Below are 18,419 nucleotides of genomic sequence, written 5' to 3' on the forward strand. Positions count from 1 at the left end.
AAAGTAGTAAACAAAGAATGGGTCTTATTCAGGGAAGAAAAATTTCAGTGAAACTATATGGCTGAAGTGGTTTGCGTACACTGAAACATAGGTGAGGTATTGTTACTCATACTCACATACAAGATGCTTAAAATAATATCTCAAGTGGTTTAACTCTTCAGGTATTTCAGGATAGCTCCAGTTCTAGAAATACAGAATGTTCTAGGAGAGTGTGAGAAAAGCTGTTTGAAACAAATCTGACTTTTACTTAATGACTTTCTTTTGAAATCATAAGCAAAATGACCACTTAATTTGCATTCTGGTGCTTTGGTAATGCCCTGATGCTATCCTGTGTTTTTTAGAGAAAAAATAATCCTTATAAACTTTTTGCTATGTAAGGAAGGAAAATAACTGCTGAAGTAGTTTAATTTGTTTACTTCAGTGGTTGCATTATATAATGGGAAGTGTCCCAATGTCTTAGAGTGTAACAAAAGCCAATATAAATCCAATGTCTCCTATTGAATTGATCTGTGTGCCTAAGGTAAGTCCTAACTTTACAAATACTTCTACATCGAAGATACTTTAAGCATGCATAATCCTGTTAAGCATGTATGTAGTTGTTTGAAGGATCAGGACCATAAATCCATATTTAGGATTTCAAATAGAGCTGCATGAGATGGCTTCAGCATTCCTGTGTATTTGTGATCGAGTTATGCCCCAAATAAAATGGGGTGCTTTACTATCTGAAAAGCAGACATTTTTTAGATAGCAGTTTTGGAAGTTCTTCTAAAGCACAGTTTTTTGAGGCTCTGGAAATCTTGACCTTCCCATCCAAAATAGCTGCTGTGATGTATTTTTGTTCTTCCTTCCTTTGAACCACTGTCACATGAATAAGAATGTTATTTTTTTTAAACCGCTCTTGAGGTACGTACCTGAGCAGGTAGAGATGTGGTGCATGACTGGGAAAGGGGGGTACTGGTTGTGATTGTAACAGATACTGTTTGTCTGTCCAGTCTCCCTCCCACATTGCCATACTTCATCCCAGTTTAGCATCTCTGATCATTATCTGAAGTTTTGGAAAGTAAGCAGCTAGAAAGAATCTGCTTTTGAGAAGGGAACCATAAAAAGGATCACTAACTATTGACCTGTGAAGAATCTGTGTTAGCTTAGGATATGGGGTTTCTTTCAGCTTTATCATGCTGCAAATTATAATTTAAAAAGTTTCTCTAGGTTCATTCATCTCTTCCCCGCATACCAGGCTGTATGCGTGGTGTCAGAGCCAGGTGGGAATTTACTGTGGACTTACGGACATTGTTGTTTATATTCTTACTGTGAAGTCACCTATTTGCTACTGCCACTGCAGTTGCAAAAAGGCAGTCTCAGGAAAAAACTTGATCTTTGATCTGTCCATTTTTAGTAAAACTTGCTCCATATTTGAAGCAGAGAAAGAACAACATGTTACCTTGTGTGCTAGTCAGCTGGTGGGTCTCTGTATTTTATTGTGCACTGTTTGGGAAACACTAGGATAGGAAAATGTGCACCAGTGTTGCAATAAACTTGAAGAATTTAAAGCTGTAGATAAGAAAATTCTTTCCAGGAACTGTAAGGGGAGTTGACTCTTTCTACCAGCTTCTGGACTTCTGATCACCTTTTTGGCTTCTGAAGGAAAGTAAGAGTCAAAGCCTCAGCAGACACGTAATAAAGCCGAAATTTTGAAGATAGCATTTGTGTTCTGTATCAGTGTTTACTGACCCACCAAGGAACTGCAGGACTGTATTTGAAAAATAACAGGAATGTTGTTCTTAGGTTACGGTGATTACCTGCAACACAGATTGCACTCCAGTTCATAGTATTCTGTGAACATGTAAGTAAGTGCCGTGTTGGCAATGAGAAATGTTCTTTGTGTGTGTGCGGTTATTTGGCTCCTGGAAAAGCTACAAAAGCAGGCTTCACTTTTTTCTGATCTTGTAATCTGCAGTGGCCTTTGGGGAGCTCACCGATGATCCACTCTTGTTAATGGCTTAGTGTGAGGATGTTATAAAAGTCCAGTAGGTTGTCAGTAGAAAGGCCATCAATAGAAATTTATTAGGAGTCATGCCTGAAAGTGAATTCCACTGGCCTCTGACAGTAAGCTGCTGTAACGCTCTTTGATCCTGAAGGGTCTGCAGAATCTCAAGTTGAAGTCAGTGGTTTGGGTATGAAGAGCACTAAATGTTTTATTTTTGTTTTGCTAATGATTTATTAATAAATACTGCTGCAGTCTTTGGATTAATGTTTTTCTATATGGAGATGTATTTTGAAGGAGCTTGGTTGGAAAGGGAGCCTTGTTCCATTTTAGGATAAGGAAATGCCTTTAGTTGGTATTTCCCATCTGATTATTTTTGTAACGGTGCAGAGGTTTCTCGCAAGGCCGTGGACCGGTTTGGTTGCTGATGTGCGGCAGCTCCACTTGCAGCGTGATTCGAGTGCCTGGGAACAGGAGGGGGAGCTCTCGGCACGGCAGCCCTGTGCAGAGCGGGCAGGGGCAGGAGGGGGAGCGGAGCCCCGCGCGGGGGCAGGAGGTTGCCACCACCTCCCTCCCCTCCCGCTCTCGCTCCTCTTGGAAAGTTGTTTTCATAATATTTCAGTAGTTCAGTGCGAATGCTTGTCTCCTTTCGTGTCCCTAAACACGCGCACGCTGCGAGCCAGGACTTTGTTCCTTCGCCTGGAGAGGGGGTGTATCATTACTCTGTTCTGTAGCGAAACCAGAAAAGGATTTCAGTCTGCATAATGTAAAGAAATTAGTTTCTTGCTTAAAATAGCACTTCCCTTAAGTTGCAAATGTGTTATTATTGACATGTTCCATTTTTCAATGCTTTCAGAAGTCCTGGCTGAATTTCTTAAAGCCTACATTGAGTAGACTGAGGTGATGCATCCTCCTCCTTTGTCAGATTTCTCTGTAATCAGCTTGCAGTCCACCAATGTTCAGTAATGTACAGTTTAAATTATATGAGCAACCCCTGCTGAATTTAGAACATTTTTATACTTTTAAGTACGTATTTGCCCAGTAGCTTTACTGAATTGGTGCCTAAAATGCTTTCTTATAAATGCAGAGCATTGTTTAGGTTTTGTTTTCAGCATGGGTTTTAGAATCAGATCGATAGGATTAAGTCAAGGTGTGTGTAGCAGCAGTGTGCTTACCAGTGTGAAAAGGTGAGTGACCTTGTACTTAAACTGCATCTCAGATAGATGAAAAGCTAGCTAATATGGGTCAGGATTAAATTATTAGCTAGTATGAGTTTTCCATCTTCCCCTAAAGCAAAAGCCTGTGTCTCATAATATCTTTTGTTCTAAAGAGAGGTTGTGTGCTTTAATGCTTCTTTTGGGGAGTGAAGCAACACTGAAAGCTGAGTGCTGTTCCTTGTTTCTGAATTGCCAATGTGATTTTCTCTGTCTATGAGTTTTAAATGGTCCCTGTAATATTCTTCTTGTGAGTTGGAATTATAATGGGCAGCAAAGTTTGAAATTCTTGGGCCAAAAATTTTTTCATAACTGTGGGGCAAATGGTGCTGTTACCAATGCCTTGTTTCTGGTTATGTACTTTGTTCAGTAATTTGGAAGACTTTGCATTAGTATCATTACTCAGAGAACTGAATTACTTTTCACTTCAAGACAGAATACCAGCAGGGTTTGAAATGTTTGAGTTTGGCAAGAAAGGGCTTGTCTGTAAAACAATGAAATTGCGTTGGGAAAATACAGTGCCTGTGTTCAGCTGAGGCAGGCTGAGGTACACTGCGAGCTGTTGTGAGCTGCAGCTGCATTTACCATCAAACATTGAGTCCGTGCCGATGAATGTTTTGTTTTTAGTGTCATGGAAACTGTGAGCCAAAGAATGGATATTCTATTCATCTGGGAAAATAGCAGTTCACTGCATAAAACATCAATTGCTTCCAAAGGAGTTCTTAAAATAGACTTTGTGAAAATAACCCTAAAAGTAAAAGTGCAACAATTTAAATCACCTCAGTACTACTTTGTTTTTCTATTAGAATATACATGTGAATTAAATTAACATAGAAGTAGTGAGGGTGTTAAGATACAACTGTAGCCTGGAACTCCTACAACAACGTGATGTTTTACTGTTCAGTTTTAAATCTAAAAATGGAGAGGTCCAGACATTTCAATAGCAGTTTTAATCCTTTTTATTACCTTTCCTCAAATGGTTTGCTCAAAGCAGAATAGTTTTTGTCATCATTCAGAATCATTTACTGTTTCATGCAGCATAGCGAAAATCGTAAACTCACTGCAGAGAGCAGGTATGCAAGAGAGTGCTCTCAGGGGCAGAAGGAAAGATGGTACAGAATAAATAGCATGTAGGGTTTTTAGATGCATGAGCATTTTTGCAGAGCCAGTATGTAAAGAATAATTAAGGGAGTTAATTCAGCTGAATTGGAAAGCTTACATTTTTGGCTTTGCTTAAATTTTTATGTTGGGGGAAAAATAAGTATGAGGTCTCAGTGTAAGAAGTAAAGAGAAATCAGTACAGAAATAGTTACATAAAGTCGTTGCCTGCTGTGGAATAAAAAGGAAGCCGAGAAAAGAAATTGGAGGAGCAGAAGTGATTTGATCTGAGTGATAGGAAGTTGGAGGGAGAATTGTGAGTTACAGGATTTTAGAATTTGGGATTCTGGAATAGATGTAATACCATTTAAAGGAAGGGATGCATCCTCATGAGGCTTTGTTCAGTGTCCAGTGAAGGCAGCGGGAATGTTCCTGTTGACCGTTTTGCTCTCTAGCTTCGTTCTGTTTCTTAGTTTAAAATATTTTTGATTGAGGGATCCAAAATTGGTTGTGCTATTTTATATATGGTGTAACAAGTGCTGTGTAGAGGTAGATAATCACTCCCCTCCACTTGCTGTCCCATGCGCTTTTCAAGACTACCGGTCCTCAGCAGACTTGGTCCCCAACCTGCACCATTGCAAGGGGTTAGGCTATTCTAGGTGCAGGGTTTTACATTTATTATGGTTGAATTTTATGAGGTTCCTGTTGGTCCAGTTCTGTAGATAATCTGCACTCCCTTGAATGGTGGTCCTGCCTTCAGGCATGCTAACTGCATCCCCCAAATTTGGGGTCTTTTCAAACTCTTTTACTTTGTCTTCTCCTCTAGGCTACTGGCAAAGACTTGAAGCAGGACAGGTTCCATATACATGGTATAGTTGTTAATGACAAAATTATAGATGGAGAGAGATTGATAAAAACATAAATTCAGGTTGAAAAGCAACTGCATGAGAAGTAAAATAGGTGCTTGAGATGCTGAGACTTAGATGAGTAACTCAGGAGAGAGCAGGATCACGAAAAGCCTTTTTCTAAGTGTTTATGACTGTTAAGAAGTAATGCGTAGTTGAGAGCTTATAGCAAAGATAAGGGCTAGATACAAAATGGGAAAGTGTCTTTGAAATTAATCCTGGTTTGTGTATAAAAGACTTTACAATAATGCGCAAGGTCCACAGTTCCCATTCAGTAGCACGGGAATTGAAGTACGAGCAAGTAAAATAGATGAAAAGATAAAAAACCCACACAGTTTTTACTTGCACTCTTTAACACTATTTAGGCTGAGAAGGAAGATTTTCGCTTTGCAACTCTTTATGGTAACCACATGTTTCTAGCCCCAAGGTAGACATTTTGAGCTTTCCTATTCAATGCCTGGGGAGGATTTGCAAGGGCTGGTGTGCCTCTTGCAGAGCTGCTGAGGCTGGCCAGCACGAAAGGTCAGGATAATGGTGGACCACAAAAAGTTTCCGTAGCCACCACCCTCCTCCCCACGATAAATCTAGTTAAAGAACAGGAGGCTCTAGGGCCTTGTCTTAATCCTGCAGGCATTTTTTTGCACTTGGCTGAATAAAAAGGCAGCTTGCTTCGTTACATGCAGTTCTGAGCGCTCCAGATCAGTGACCTGTCTTCAGTTGTTTCGATCTGCCAACAAGCTCTGAATTGCCAGTAACACATTTCGATTGTCATGTTGATGGGGTGGAGTGGAAGTGTGTGTGTAAATCTAGGGACAAAGTTTGAGTCACTGAAAGATATTCAGTGATGTTCGTCTGTTCACAGTTGCATTTTAAAACTTTGTCTGGTGCCTGGCTTTTACTACCTTAATGCATTATTATTTTGGAAGAGTAATTAGATTATGCCTTTAAATTGTTCTTGTAAAAGTAAGTCAGTGCCAGTATTTGAGAGAACTCCTTGGTTTATATATAGTAAAAAAAAAACCCTTAATCCTGTTGGAGTTGGGTTATCTAGACCTGCAGATGCCAAAGTGCAGAATGTTAGCAATTGCGTTTACATCTTCCTTGTTGTCAAAATGGAAAATATTTCATCATTCTTACGTTATCATTTCTATAAAATAAATGCCAATATTGCCATGAGTGTTCTTTTTGTTCTTAACATGTTGAGGAAAAGTGTTTTTGTTACCTGCTTTAGGTCATTTAAAGCAGCCTCGTGGTACTTCTAGAAAGCATGGGTAAGCCGAGCAGAGAGGTAGTATTTAGTGATACATGAAGTTTTATTCTTTAGTTCACTGAACAGCACACCATGTTCCTTGGTGGCTTTGAATCTGAGACTTACATTCACCTGGCATGTTATTGTTAACATTTCTTCAGTCCGTTCCCATGGCTGTTGTGATATGTCATGAAGACTTGTTTTTTTTCTTTTTCTATCAAGAATGCCACTTGTCTCACATCCCAAAACAAACAGCGGGCACATGTTTTCCTTTGCAACTGCTTGTCTTCAGTTGGGTTGTTTGGTTTAGGTTTTAACGTTGTTTGTTGGGTGGGGGTTTTTTTGTTGTTTGTTTTTTGTGTGTGTGTTGGGTTTTCTTTGGGGTTTTCTTTTGGTTTTGCTTTAATAACTTCAGACCCCAGCATTCTTCTTTCAGGTGCCTTGGCAGTAAGGTATCAGTGTTTTCATAAACATATGGAGACATGGGTTGCCTACAGGTGATGGTTTAGAAAGGTGTAATTTCTTTGGGGTGTTTCATATTTTTGTTTGGTTTTGCTTGGCTTTTTTGTTTTGTTTTGGTTTTTATTGTATTTTTTTTTGTTTGTTGGTTTGGTTTTGGTTTCTTTTTTAGTAAATAGTTAGAATTTCATTCTCTGTGTTTGTCTCCAGTGTTTGTCTCCAGTACCAGTTTGTCTTTCTGCAACACAGTGATGTTCTCTTCTGCACTTACCGTCAATGTTTTGTGGCTTAGTAGGACTGCTTTCAAATTTCTGGACAGTCTAAAGTCCCTTACTGGTTTTGTACTGAAATAAGAGCACCCGTTTTAATCTCTTAGTGTCTTAGGAGCTTTGTATTAGTTTAAACTGTCTATTTTTTATGGAGCTTTCGTTTCATCTTCTTTTGGCTCAGTGTGCTTGCAAGTAGAGCATGTGAATAGTTACGGATTTTAGGCCTCCAAACAGGAGGTGACTGCTTTCAAAGCACTGTCCTGTGAGGACTTTCACTCCTGTTTTAATGGATAATTTGGTTACAAGAAATTGTTCTCTTGAAGCAGTAATGCTGGAAAACACTTAACATGTTGTTTTGTTTTCATTTGAAGCCTGGTTTAGTATCTAATGGGTGTTCAAGGTTTGATTTTCTTTGTTTTGTTTGGTTCATTTTGGTTTTTTTTGCAGCCTAGCAGCTACTGGTAGTCTGGAGACTGCGGTATGGGAATACCTGACAAACATCTGTCTCTGTGTGATTGGGATGGCTGGATTGCCTGTGAAGAGGGAAGCTTGATCAAGTTATGCAAGTCATCCAAATAAGAACCGTGCAACAGAGTACTGTTGTATGTGTTTGCCAGCTGCTTAATGGAATATGGTTATAAGTGCTTTCCATGTTTGTACCCATGTTTATACAGAGAATGGGTGAGGGGGGAAACCTTTGTTGACAAAGCTGGCTTTTCAAGTTTAGTGTGAATTAATAGGTCTTGGATGGTAAGAAATGCTGTAGATACATGCAGAAGTAACTGTTTTTTAATTTTTATATCATTATATATATGAAGTAATTTAGCAATTTGTAGTAAGTAGTGTTGCAAAATGATCTTTTAATCAGAAACAGGTGTAGCATTTTGTTGTAAAGTGTAGATTCTCTATTAATTTCCAATTAAAAAATCCTCTTCCCTTTAGACTTAATAATGTGCTTGATGTTCAGAGTCACTGACAGAGGCTGAATAACTTCTATCATTAGATCTGAGACAAATTCCACACCAGGAGAGCAAGGCATGCTTTTCAAGTTAGTAGTAAGTAGCAACTTCATTAGTTTGGGATGAGATTGGGAAGGTGGCAAAGGAAGACATATTTTAATAGACAAAGTGAAGGCATTTGGACGCTATAGAAATATACGTGGTGGATAGGTGAGTAAGTGCATGTGATAAAATGCCCTCTTGTCAGTGGTTTGAAATGTGTGTGTATTCACATGCATTCTTGATGTGGTTATTATTTTCTGAATATTGTACATACCTGATTTCCCTCATTTTTAGTACATTTTTGTACATTTTGCTGGTTGTTCTGTCTATGCATAGCAGATGTTAACGTGTTCATAGAGCGGTAACATTATTTATGGTAAGGCTAGCCTAGAGTAGACATAGCAGTGGAGAACTGAAACTAAATATACTACACAGATATTCAGGATTTATTTGGTTCACAGATACTTACCCACTTAGGCTTGGAGGAGGAGGATAAGGAAGCTCTTTCTTCATTTCAGAGGTTTGTACTCTCCCCTTGCTTTCAGTTACTCATGTGCATCTTCCTGTCAGAGACTTCAGTCCGTTTTACCCTTGCAAACATTTGATGTGTTATTTAGCATAGTGTAAGCCTGGGAAGTGGAGGGACAGGAACAGTACTGAGGAAGGGGAGCCATCATGGATCAGCCACTGGTGGAATAGAAATGTTCTCAGTTTGACATGAGCGTGTAAATTACAAGTTCATAGGTTCAGTCCAAATAGAATATGGAATTTAGTCCACCCTTACCTCCTGTGTAAGTATATAACAGCATTAATAAATTGTTTTTTACAGTACAAGATCTGTGCAGTGCTCTACAAACTGACAAAGTATTCCATCTTTTCTCAGAAGTACTTACAAATCAATGGGATGAAAGTGTCAAAGGCATGTCTTTGGGAAGCAGGTTCTTTAATACCACTTCACACACTGACATTTCTTTTTAAAATATTGTATTAAATGTCTGGTAAGATATCCATTGGCTTCCAAGTTTAACATTGTAATATGGTATTCTCAAGATTTGTTGCCTGGTCAGTTCAGTCAGTAGAATTCTTACAGTGAAAGACATCTGCAAGTGCCCACACAAGTATAAAAGAATTTAGGAACTTTTCTGGTCTTGGGAAAGTACAATGAAAAAAATAAAAAGCCAAGCCTTTTTTTCCAGATGATCCTGTCCAAGCATCAACAAAAGCAATAAATTAGTATTTGCTGTCTTAAAGCATCGTGCCTAAATTTCAGCAGTTATAATGGGAAGTTGATTCCAGATAATTCCAGCTTCAGAATTTACACATTTTGGGTCTTTTAGATAGGAAAAAAAATAAGGCAAATAAGCAATAGGACTGGATAGCAGAAGTATAGTGATATCTTAAAAATGAGAATTTATGGCATGGAGAATCCTAGGAGACTTCTGGCAGACCTGAGACTGGACACTTAAATCCCATAAATCTCATTCAAACTTGCCGTATTTTGCTTCTTGCAGATTATTAGAATTGTTCTGTAGGATCGTGGTCTTTCAAAATTTTGAACAAAGAAAGAGGAGGGAGCAAATCAGGAGTCTTAAAACCAAGCTTTGCCTTAACCTTTCCTTCTCCTGTCTGGGGAAACTGGTTTTAGAAGATGTCATACTATAGGGGAGAAATCTAAAATTACTGTATTGTTCTTTCCACTGGTCATAGTCTGTACATACCATTTCCTTATGCATACTTCAAAAACACATAGGCCAATGTTCGTGTGATTACCTGTATCGACTGCACTGGTGGTCATCACTTGGACTTGGCATTCCTGATTAAATATGTTCATAATTTTTCTTCTGTTACTTGAATACAGAATTTTCCAGTAACATTTTTAATGCATGAATTACTCATTAATCTTAAGGTTCAAAATCTGTATTATGAGTTTGCAGACACTTCATATTATGTAGGCTTGCTTTATTAAAAGGTAAGACAGTGTGGGTGAGTTTGCAAGACTTCAAGGGTTATTGATTGGGAAGCTGCTCGCAGTCAGAAGACGGAGCTAAGATGGAGTGTAATGATGAGATAAAATCCTAGGTTAGGAAAGTGATTACAACTGGGGACCTGCTAATCACTGACCTCTGTAGGGATCCTGCAGTTCATCACTAATCTCACTTGCACTTGGCATTTTCCTATGTTGCTGCTTCATTGTTCATAGCTGAGTGAATAATTTGGCTTGGGATGAACAGGAGGAGGGTGCTGCAAGTCCAGCAGCTGCACTTGTTGGCACTGGCTTGTTAAACATCCTCAGTGTAGCCAGCAGCGTGCTTGGCACGCATTAGCCAATAATACTTAAATTGTTGTGAAGAGAATAGGAGGTCACTTCTTTTAAGCACTTTCTTCAAATTATGTTGTTTCAGATCTCTTGTTTCGTTACCATGAGTTCTAGTCGCAAGTATTGTAAGGAAAAATATGTGTTCTTCTATATATTCACTAATATATTCACTATTATATATTATTCCCTATATATTCTCACACACGCACACACACACACACACACATACGTGTATTGAGTACCTTTAAAATGTTAGAGATAAGATTGTAGGTATAAGACAGATATTAAAACTGACAGCCTCTATTAATAAGTAGGCCTATATAGCAGTAGAAGAGGAAGAAATTATTCCTCTGGTGCTATGGGAAATGTCTAGATATGTAGTAAAACTTTTATGGCTCCATGTGTCAGTCTTGCCTCTGAGAAGGTGGCAGCACGCCAAATCCTGGGAGTGGGGCTGGTTTTGTGTTTTGATCAAGTGCAATCTTTTTCTCCCCATACCGAATGATAATTCATAATTGCTGAATAAGAATTTTTAACAGCAACAAAACTAAAAATAAAGAATGGGGTCTGTACTGGAGGCAGCAAGGATGTTGCTATATAAACTTTGCATGCTTCTTTCTATTTTGTGCTACGTTGGAAAATGATACTGAGAGTTTTAGACAAATGCTTACTTTGAATGTTGTTCTTAAATCATCCATATGCACCTGTCAATATGGCCTTTACAGCGTGTTTGTTATTATATTGGATCTGCGTATGAAAAATCATTTGAATGTATTCTGTGACTAACAAAGCCATGTACTTTGTTGCTGGATTCTTTGTTACTGGGTGTGGAAGGGGAGAAATCAATATAAAAATTGATTTCTAACCAAATTTACCAACAGCAATTTAATAACTTAAAAAAACCCTCAACCCAAAACAAAAAAGCCCACATAAAGTCCTCAAAGATACCAACAGCGTTTTGTTACAGACTTGACTTTTGGATATGCTATCTGTTGTGGCCAGTTAACAGTGTTTTCAATGATGAAATGATGATTAGGAACTCTAAAAACAGGCCTCAAGATCTGCTGAAAGATGATTCTCTGTGCAAGTAGGGCAGACATACTTCATGTCTGACAAACAGAGCAGCTGCCAGCTGTGGTCACTATGGTATTTATACTGGATGATAAACATGGATTCATTAAAAAACTTTGGTGCTTTCCATATTGGCACCTAAATGAATTCTTAGCAATACATATGAAGATCTTCATTCTGTAAAGGGTTAATTCTGTGGGAATTGAAGTGATTTTTTGCAGAGTTATGTTCTGTCCTACTCTCATAAACCAAGCATTATCTAGAAGCAGTGGGAAAAGGCTGGTTTACTACTGGCAGGCATTTATAGCACATTCACTGAAGTAGTCCTCAGCTGAGTTTATGTAGAGCTGTTTTCAGCTCACTATCATTTTGCATCTTGCTGTTTCAGTTCATTCTGTGTTGAGAGTATTTAGTCTGCACAGCTGTTATACAGATAGATTTATTATGGAAGACAATTCCTTGTGTGGTATTTGAAAGCTATATTAAGTTGTGAGCATATCATATTTAGACAAGTGATTGCAAGAGAAAAAAATTATTTACTAAATGGCTATTGATGTTTGAATTGGTGCAGAATGTGTCCAGGTTATAAGTTTACGAAGTCAGGAAATACTTGTGGTTCGGAATGCTTAGTGGGATTTTCTTGTTTGGATGTCTTTTAACTCATAGGCCTTGGGCTTTTAAGCCTGTTAGGAAGTGATTAGGTCAGGGAAGGTTTTGTTCATGAAAACACATGAAACATACTGAAAAAAAAAAGGAATACAAATTCATGCCGAGTTCAAGGTAAGAGATTCAGATGCCTTGTGAGCTGATCTATGCAGATGTAAGATTTCCATATGCAACCAACTCGATAATTTGACACTGTGTAAGCAAGGTTTAGATTTTGCTTCTAAAATGACAGCTTCTTTCTGAAATGTGTGAGTTAGGGAGTACGTGATCAGGTGATGGAGAGCTGATGGTTCACAGTAGGAAGCTGTACTGCACAAGGCTGATGGGAAGTGGTGGGGTTGGGAAAACAGGCCCAAGTTCCTTTAATTCTCATGAATGTTTTGTGAAAATATAATCTGATGAGGCAATGAATTTCATTTGGGCATTGCTTTACCTTCTCAGCTGGTATGTCTGTACACTTCCTTACAGTCATGTTCACACAAACCTGTGCAAAGGAAAAAATTCAGTGAGGATTTTGTCATTTAATAGTGTTTTTGCATAACCCTCTTCCACTTAATGTCAGCTGCTGTAGTGAGTTTCCTCATGTCCCCTTAAAGCTGATCATTAGTGTTTCTGAATTTCCAGCTGTAATAAAGAAAGGTACTATTGCCATCTGTGCAGTGAGCACTTGACTAAGACGAGGTGGAGAAGATGTGATTGGACAGAGGTTAGAACATGCTTAACGGCAAATCTTGTGGGGTAAACCTGCAAGACGTTTCAGGGTCTGCTTTGGCTTTCAGTGTTATAAACACTGGTACCCTGGTAAATTTGGTTTTTGCAGACATTATGTATGGGACCTACCTGTTTGTCAAACCAGTGAGGAAGCATCACCTTCTTGAAGTCGACATTACCTGCTTTTAAGGTACTTGGCTCACTGTGCAGAATAGTTGCTAAGTATTTTTCTATTGATAAGTAAACACTACTTGTGACGTTTGCTTACAAGGCTTTAAATAGTGACAGTATCATCCTGCCTAGGCAGGAGCAGCTGAAGTGTGTTGAAATGACAAGAGGCAATTTGTAGTCAATACTCTTTCACTTTTGGATTGTGTTGATAGTGAAACCATCCTGTGGTACAGCCAGACAGCAGCAGCATGCTGGGAAACCTCTTTGATATAGTATCAGTGAAGCCTCAGGGGCTGCTGATAGAGTCCTTCCTCTTCTCTCATGAACAGTACAACAGATGTGCTCTAGCAGTGCCCAGGATAGCTCACCTTCTCTCTCCTATGTTTCTGCTTTGCGAATATGAAGACTGCTGCTAACAGTGCTTTAGTCCTGCAGAAGGGACAACACAGTCTGGTTCCACTGTACAAGGGAGAACCAGGACAGGACTTGAGTGTGGGCTTAATGTGTGTTTCTGTCATGTGTGCCTGTTGGTTTTTATTGTTATTTAAAATTGCTTACCTTTAACATTGTGATACTATTGCAGGTTTGAGAGTTGTATCTAAGTGCTTGCACTGGGAGTGTGTTTGGAAGGCTCTGTCTGTGAAAGTCACTGTCTTATACTTGGCTCTAGGTTGCTTCTCAAACCCTTCACTGAAAAGCTTAGCCGTTTGAACACAGGTTAAATATTAAGTAGCTCCAGATCTGGATAAATATTTGGCAGTGCAGCATCAGGCACCCTTGACTTTTCTTGATCATTTCTTCGAACCAAATTTTGTATAGATTGGGCTATTCTAGTAAGCTCTTTCCCTAGTAGTAGGAACCTGCCAAACTTTCAAAGCGATAACATTTGATTAACATGATTTTACGTGTTCTTATCTACCAGTTTCTTGCTTGCTATGCAAACCATAATTTAAATCATAATTTTTCTAGCATCTGTAATTGACTCTTGTACAAATATTTGTTTCAAAGCCTGCCCTGGAATACTGCATACTTCAGTCAAAGTTGTTTATCATGTGGTACAAGATTCTCATTTTCTGGGAAGAAAATGCTGAGTCTGGTTTAATGTGAACAACGTGATTCATCCTACTTCATATAATTTTGCATACTAGGTATTTTACTTGCTTAGTGCCTGAGAGTTGTTAGAGGCAAATTGCTTCAGCAGAAAAATGTTTTTTTCCTCCCTTTGTTACAGCAAAGCTGCTATTTTTCAAGGAAGCTATTGTTGACCAGACTACCTGTTATCAAGATGATAACCTTGAGAGATGTTGTTCCAAGAGATTGAAATTTCTCTCTGCTTACACAAGAGCACATTTAAAATGAACTATAAGCATACCTTAGTTTTTCCTCTTACAAAATGATATTTAAGGATTTTTGGTAGTAACAGAGAAAATCAGAAAAAGCAAAGGAAGTCCTGTTCTAGAAGTGCATTTGTAATAGCATGGAGCTATTTATCACTGAAATGTGAATGTGCAAGCAAGGCTACTTTTTCTTCTTGAAGGCTGAGTGAGACATGCGTTGTTTAGAAAAGGCAATGCCTAGTTGGGTAATATGACATCCATTTTCAAATGAACTGGTATTGTAGATTATTAATGCTTACCTCTGAGTGAGACTGACCGGTGTTATGGGGTGTTCGTTAGTTCTGACTGTGTCATAATCAGGGCAAGCGTCTGCACTTGGTGCTTTCCATTACACACATACTTGATGACTGATTCTTGACATTGTTAAAGGGACTTCTATTCAGGATTGTTTTAAAAAGAAATGTTGATTGACAAACTTTGGAGCCTTACTGGAGAACTTCACACTGAGTTTTAATACACAGACATGCCGGTTTGGTGGCATAAGCAACAATAAATCGCGCAGTACTTTTTCTGTACTTGACAAGTATGTTGCTAATGTCTTGTGACCTCAGATCGCAACATCAGAGGGCAGTCACTCTGTACAAGGCACTATATTTAGTATATGCTACCTACAGGCAAATATTGCCCATATGGCAGAAGAGTCCAGTCTGTTTTGCCATCTTGACCAGTTTTATTGCTTGAGTTTTATAGCTGACTGGAATGTGTATGAAATGAAAGGATTTTTAAGGATTTAAGGGGTAAGTGGCAATGGCTGAATGATTCATCCATGGCTTAAGTTTGGTGTGGGTTTTCTTGTTCTGAATTGAAATTTTTGTTCGCTTTTCATGTCGTTTTGTTGGTTTTATTTTGCTGCTTATTTGGCGATGTATATTCATCGCCGAAGATGATACCAGCCATGTATTAGTTTCCTGTAGGAAGGAGAAATGTCTAAAAGCATCTCTGTCTTTTCTTATTGTTAACAAAAATGAAGCTGGACCTTTTCCCTTTTTATTTAAGCATACTGATAGGGATAATTTATAACAACAAAAACTGGCAGTAGTTCTTTTTGCTGATCAGTTATGTAAGAAATGGAATTAGGTTAAGTATGTCATCTATCATAGCAGTGGTTTTGGTGTGTGTTAAAAATATGTATAAAAGCCTGCTTGTATTCATGCAATTTAATTTTTGTAATTTTGCTCTGATGCTCACAGATTTTCTGAGTTGCCTGTGTGAGGACAGCTGATGCAGCTATCTAGCAGGTTTTTAGAAAAACCTAATCAAATGCCTGTCTTTTACAGGAAAAACCTCCGACAGAGGTCCATTTCCATTGTATGGAAGAGATACGGGGTTACCAGGCTGTCAGGTAAGTATAGTGATGATTGAAAGCAAATGGAATAACCTGAACTAGAATTTAGTTTAAGCTACTTGAATGTGTCAGGCTACCAAACATAATAAACAAGAATGTATTCCACAACCTGCAGAATAAAGTTTCTGGCCTCCGCGTGGTCAAATTGCCTTGCACTTAAATACATCTGCTTAGAGGAGACACTTTTGCTATATTTGAGTGGATCTGGTTCTGTAGCTCATGAGCATGAATTCTCATGGTTTTAGTAAAAGGGAGATTGTTACTGGTCTGAACATACGGAGCAATGTGCTCCAGGTGTATCACATCTCTCCTACAGATCATTGTGAAATGAGTTTTTTTACCCTTTGCAGTTACTGGTTCCTCTCTCGAAGTCTGCAGTCAGAATTGCAGGCCAGTATTGACTGCACATCACAATTAGTCCGTGATACTCATACTTTCCACATTTAGTTTGTCAAAAAATTCCAGTAATTGCCAAATATAGTTCATAAGTTAACTGCTATTCCTGTGGAGATCATGGGCATTTTTTAAAGAAGACATTGTTACTAGGCTTTCAATTTTTAGCAATTGGGTTATCCACTGTAATATTGTTTTATTTTGTAATTTAGATGATGTGTTTTTTAATTAAAGAAACCTTTGTCTTATGTCTTTATATTTTCATTTTAGAGTGAAGATTTCTTCCATGTTATTTTTAATGAGCCACTCTAACAGTACTCTGATCATGGTTTAAAAGTCTGCTCAAATGTACAGGAAGTTTGAATGCGTAATGAATGTTTGATTACATTCTGTATTTGTGGACAAAGATTTAAATAAGTAATACCATATTTTTAATTATAATCAATTTGTTGTGTTTGTTTTCTCAAAGAGGGATCTCTTTTAATTTTACTCTAAGTAGACTATTTGCTTTGAACTGATATTTTCAGGAACATCTTTCTCCTTGAGGATGAAATTTAGCATATGAGTTTGACATCTTGGTTTTGAATCTTTTCACTGGTAGTTTGGGAAGTGTGAATGGGCAGCTCCGTGTGGCAATGAAGGCCAAGCATTGCTTCCCCTATTAAAAAAGGATCGTTCTCACAGCCTTTACTACTTCTCTGCAACACAGATGTGAGGAACAAAGACCCATTTGTAACTGTATTGGTGAGCTTTCCGTAACATTCTCACAGAAAGCAGGATAACTCTTTAAGTTCAAGTTACAGGTTTCACATTATTGCCAGTCTAGACAGTAAAACATTGTATTAATGTTATTATTATTGTTCAAATAGCTCTGTGTGTAGTATATTTAAATATCATAAACTTGACATTAGTTTGGAAGCAAATTAATTTCTACATTTGTTTCATTAAGTTAATGTTCTGTATTGGAAAATGAGTTTTTGCTAACTTCGCATGAAATTCTGTTTCGCTTTCCAGTAATGAGTGTAATTTCTGTTGTTTGGCTTCTCACTGAGGAGAATGCTTTTATAACTTCTAATTGTTTCTATCTAGTACCATTTAATATTAATCTTTTACATGTAGCTCTCTGAAAGCCAAAATCTTACACGTACTTGTTTGTGTTAACATTGCTTCTAATTCTGTTTATTCCTTTGATATGCTTCCTGCTTATTCCTCACCCACAGTTTCTAATACATTGTCAGTATATGGGAAAAATGTTATTTAGGTAAATCTGTTTTGTTTTTTATAGCCCAGGGTAACAGAAAATGATCATAGAATTAACTTGCAATTAAATTTTAATACAGTTTAAATTTATGTGATAAGTTACAGTTTGTACCTTAATTTGACAGTATCAGTTTAATCTGACAGAGCAAATCATTTGCTAACTTGAGATGTGGTGAGGTTTCTGAATTTTGGTTTATGTTTTTTTCTCATAAATCCATATCAGTGCCTGAAATACAAGTCAATGTAGCTACAACGTTGGAAAGCTATCTTAGAGCGAAAGGTAGAAAACGATCCTGAGAGATCATTTTGACAATCCAAATGAAGAATCGGCTGCATTGTCCCTCATGGATGCTCATATAGTCAGTTCTTAAAAACCTCTAGAGATGAAGGAGACTGCATGGCCACACTGGGTTTGTTTTCCTTAAACATACCTACTCCTGAAAAGTTTCCCTGATGCCTTATCTAAATATCATTGTAATTAAGGCATCTAACTCTTGTCTTGCAGGCAGTGGATGTGGAGATGAATCTGTGCTCTTTTAAGTCTGTAGAAGCTGGAAATCCCCTAGATGATTAAGGTGATATGCAGTCTTTAGAAAAGATAAGACTTAAACAGAGTTAATTTTTACACTGATGTGTCTAATGAGGTGTATATTTAGTAGCAGGTACATATCAGGGTCTATCTCAGATTGAAGTATTGGTAGAAAAGGTTTGCTCTGCATGTTCTCCAGTAGGTTCACAACCCTAGAGAATTCCAGTGTTTCAGACTAGGTAAAGTACATCATCTAAGGCCTTACCATTATGGCAAAAAGAAATTTCCTGGATCTTTCTGACAATACTGTTGTTATTTTCTGCCATATGGTATTTATCCTTTTTCATTAAAAAAAATCCACTCTTTGATAGTTGTCTGAT

General features: G+C 38.0%; 1 protein-coding gene across 11 annotated transcripts in view; it reads left to right on the top strand.

The window, feature by feature from the left end:
• TCF12 (transcription factor 12) overlaps window positions 1-18,419 on the top strand; it is a 167,435-nt gene that overhangs the window by 80,700 nt on the left and 68,316 nt on the right. For all 11 annotated transcript variants that reach the window (XM_057398207.1, XM_057398224.1, XM_057398216.1 and 8 more), the window contains one exon: window positions 15,790-15,854. In XM_057398207.1, the coding sequence (XP_057254190.1) occupies window positions 15,790-15,854 (65 nt within the window). The remainder of the gene's footprint in view (window positions 1-15,789; window positions 15,855-18,419) is intronic.

The sequence above is a fragment of the Pezoporus wallicus genome, unplaced genomic scaffold (assembly GCF_028554395.1).
Source record: "Pezoporus wallicus isolate ANWC-B61680 ecotype Strahan unplaced genomic scaffold, APGP_CSIRO_Pwel_v1 contig_3952, whole genome shotgun sequence".
Classification (NCBI taxonomy): domain Eukaryota; kingdom Metazoa; phylum Chordata; class Aves; order Psittaciformes; family Psittacidae; genus Pezoporus; species Pezoporus wallicus.